The 3,889-nt window shown below is 40.3% G+C and overlaps 1 protein-coding gene across 1 annotated transcript; it reads left to right on the forward strand.

Moving 5' to 3' along the window:
• Positions 1-1,905: 1,905 nt before the first annotated feature.
• On the forward strand, positions 1,906-3,462 carry dpm3 (dolichyl-phosphate mannosyltransferase subunit 3, regulatory). The gene is made up of 2 exons (XM_023271221.3): positions 1,906-1,960; positions 2,193-3,462. The coding sequence occupies exon 2, from the start codon at positions 2,240-2,242 to the stop codon at positions 2,516-2,518; it is 279 nt and encodes a 92-aa protein (XP_023126989.1). The 5' UTR covers positions 1,906-1,960; positions 2,193-2,239; the 3' UTR covers positions 2,519-3,462.
• Positions 3,463-3,889: the final 427 nt, after the last annotated feature.

Consider the following 3,889-nt stretch of genomic DNA (forward strand, 5'->3'; position numbering starts at 1 on the left):
TCATTAAAAGCTTAATAAGGCAGTTAATGAAATAATCATCAGTCACATCTCTATGTGCTGCAGCTGCTTGTTAGGAAAATGAGACTCGATAAGCGACAAATATGCCCTAAAATAGCTTATGTTGAGGCTGTTTTACAAATGTGCAAACCCATTCTCGAGATGAAATGCTCCACAGTGCAAACTTGAAAATATAACTGCTGATTTTGGCTATTTAAAAAACTTTACACAGCCCACGGTCTTGCAGATTACAGTCTCCATAAACAGAAGAAGCTGGCTGCAGCCCTCTGGCAGACGCACAGATCGTCACTCACACTATTAACACTGATGCAGACAAACATAAACACCACCATCCTAAGAATAACTCTCCATTTTTCCCCAAAGAATGATGTTTATTTCTCAGTGGCTCTTTAGTGTATCCCTCTCCCCCAGCTAAGTGAATGATGTTTACATCTCCTCCCACTCGCTGATTTCACCCTGGAGAGATGTGCACCCTCTGCACCTGGACAGTTCAGCGGCCTGAATGAACAGACGAGCCCCACAGCACCTAAAGACACGCCGACATCCAACACCAGTGGGCTCCCAGAGGCCCCCCAATGAAATCGTTGTTGGATTCCTCACTTTGGAAAAGCATTAGTATTTATGGATGGCTTTTAGCTAGTGCTAATGGTAATCTAATTTTCAAAATGGCTTTCCTAAATGAAGAGGATGACACAGAGAAAGAGCTAGAGGTCTAATGTGTGTTAAAAGCCTTACTGGAGGTCTCATTAAAGACTTGGCTGAAACAAATTGTTTTCTCTCTCTCGGTTGACAGGACACTGATGCCGTTAATAAATCAGACGACAGGCCAGTGAAGTGTTTTAATGAAAAACGCAGACAGCAACAACATTGAGATTTATGGAGGATATAAAAAAAAAACACGAGAGGCTGGAATAATTAATCTCTACTGATCACTGTCATCTCACTGCTCTCTTAGTCCTCTAGTGGTCGATAACTACATCAAGACAGAAATTACAGAGCCTAATATGAATTCAATGTGTAAACATTAATGGATATATAAATAACAGCGTAGGGTTTGCACATGAAACCAACATTATACACAGCAAGCAAAAGAAATAAATGGGAAGGTGAAATACTGAAACACTTTTTTTTTTTTTTTTTTTTTAACCAACAATTCATTTGCTTTTTTTGGAATTTAACCGAATGAACCCAAAAACCCGTCGGCAGGTTTGAAAGGCAAATTTTTATTTAAAAATTACCAAAATTACTTCATTTTTCTGAAAGAACTGTCAGATTTCCAACTTACCAACATACTTTTCAGTAGAAAATGTAATCATATCTAAGCTTAAAATCATGACAGAAAATGAAAATATAAAAATTCACATAAATCGTTTGCTCTAACAAGATTCTGTAAAAAATCTGTCCTCCAAAGCACAACTTCTAAGGCATTAGTGGCTCAGTTGCAATAGTCACATGACATTATTTAAGGCATTGTTTGGCTGAACTACAGGTTTTGTTTAGACAGAGAGGACAGACAGTAATGGAAACACATTAAAATTGTAAATAGTCAATTATCTATAGTATGTTGGTAAAACCTGTAGGCACTTGGCCAAAATCTGTCCATGATGGTTCCCAGGTTCTTTCCATTTTTATACAATAAATAGTGAAAGAACTGCGACAACAATCTTTCCTTTTATATGATTTGTGATATTTAAAGGCATTTTTGAGCTGTCTCTATTTCTAATCACGGTAGTGCTGCTTTTATAGAGGTTCAGGACTTTGTACTGCAGTGAAAAATATACTGTACGTGAGTAAAATATGAGACAGGAGCCAAAACTTACCAGAAACTGCTTAAGTTTCAGAAGAGGTTAAGAGTAACATTACAATAACTACATTTCCCATGACGCCTCACGGCTTGCGACGTCATTAAGCTGCGCAGAGCTGAGGTGGCGTTTGTGAGGAGGTAAACATATCGGATTATTTCGTTTGAACGTTTACTGAAATAAATTCTTCTTAAACAGACCGTTAATTTAACCGAAACTGTTGCTTTTGTGTGGCTGTTTTGTCGTTATCGCCCAAATGCCGTTTGTCTTTGTCGTTTGTTGTAGCTCGGTGGCTACACTTTAGGGCTGTGCTAAAGCTAAGCTAAAACTAATTGGATGAGTAGTAGGTAAACTGGTGTGTTTCTCTGTCAGGTGTTTTCTCTGGCGGCTCACCTGGACTCCTTTGGGTGGCTTTCATCATGACTAAACTTCTGCAGTGGCTGTTCGGAGTGTCGCTACTGGTCGCCGGCTGGGCTTTGGTCTCCTTCGACCTGTTGGACCTGAAGCTGCCGCAGCCGTACAGAGAGGTGGCCTGGCCGATGCCTCTCTACCTGCTGGTGTCGTTTGGCTGCTACTCCCTGGCCACGGTGGGATACCGGGTGGCCACCTTTAATGACTGCGAGGAGGCGGCAAAGGAGCTACAGGAGCAGATAAAAGAAGCCAGAGAGGACCTGAGGAAAAGGGGATTGAAGATGTAGAGCTAAAGAGACACTTTTGAGACTGAGAAGGAGAACGAGGACCACTCTGTTACTGGGATGTTTTGTTCGGGTGTTAATGAAACTGGACTCTGAACTGACACTGTGTTGAATGTTTGCAGAAGACGAGATGTGAATATAAATTGTGTTAATTAGTATCCTGTTTTGTTTAGTGGATGCTGATGAGACTTGCTGAAAAAATGACACATAATAGACTAGTGTTTTTTTCTTGGTTATTTGTGAAAAGCAACAATGTCAACCTTTATAAAAAAAAATGTTAATTCAAATACAACCTTTTTTCTTAAGTAACTTGAGTTATACTGAACAAAAAATATAAACCCAGCATGTTATATTTGATTACATTCTAGCCAGTCTGTAACAATTCTACAAAAGATTGGCCATCATGAAACAACCAAATGCACACTATGTTCTACATACATATTGGCACAATTGGCTAAATTTTACCAGAACGATTAACTTTTCTCTATGTCACAAAACAGATCCATTTGTATGCTGTGTTTGTATTTTTGTTAAGTTGTACACCAGTTTTTAGCACATCTTAAACCGCATAAAAAAGCAAAGCAGTGAACACAAGCAGTGCTGTCTTTGCTTGGAAGCTACACGCTGCTGAATTATTGTCACTGTGATGCTAAAACATCATCTGTAACCAGCTGCTGTTCGCTGAAATGCCAGCGAATGAAACACTAAGGTCACATTGCAACAGTCTGACTAAAGACTGTTTCCACTGAGAATTCTGGGATGCTATCAATCAGCTCCGTAATAGTCCTACACAGGCTGGACCTTGTTTTACGTCTGGAGTTTGTTGCTTGTCAGTGTAGATGGACTAGATTTTTATCTGTAAAGAAGCGTACATTCCACTGTCCAATTTCAGACTTGTGCCCTGAAGGGGGATTGCTGAGAATGAAGTAAACAATCTATTTTCTTCATTTTCTCTGCCTACAAGTGTATGTGTGTTTGTGGGTCGGGAAGCAGGAGGTGTGCGAGTCTGCGCTCGCGTCTACGATGCATTCCTACTCCGAGCACATGGCCTGAGGGTTTATGTCAGCTGTTCAATGCCTCCCTCTGTGCACGAGACAGATCTCTTTTGTTTCGTGTTCTAGTTAACGAAGTGAAATATACATTATACAGCATTTCCCTTTCTTTCCCCCCACAGAGGTTTGTTTCAGAAGTCAGAAAATGTAAGCTAAGTATGTAGCTGTGTAGTAATGCGACGTTGGCAGTTACGCTTCTTTTGTGTGAGCCCTTAAAGGCTGCCTATGCTCATTTTCAGCAAGTCCCTGCTGTGCACAAACAAAGCGTAGCCAGGCCAAAGGCATCATTATAGGGCTTCAAAAGCTCCCATAACTTCTGAAC

Source organism: Amphiprion ocellaris, chromosome 15 (assembly GCF_022539595.1).
Source record: "Amphiprion ocellaris isolate individual 3 ecotype Okinawa chromosome 15, ASM2253959v1, whole genome shotgun sequence".
NCBI classification, from domain to species: Eukaryota; Metazoa; Chordata; class Actinopteri; family Pomacentridae; genus Amphiprion; species Amphiprion ocellaris.

Excerpts from the sequence above, each read along its gene's own strand:
- dpm3 (XM_023271221.3), top strand. The coding sequence starts at position 2,240 with ATGACTAAACTTCTGCAGTGGCTGTTCGGAGTGTCGCTACTGGTCGCC.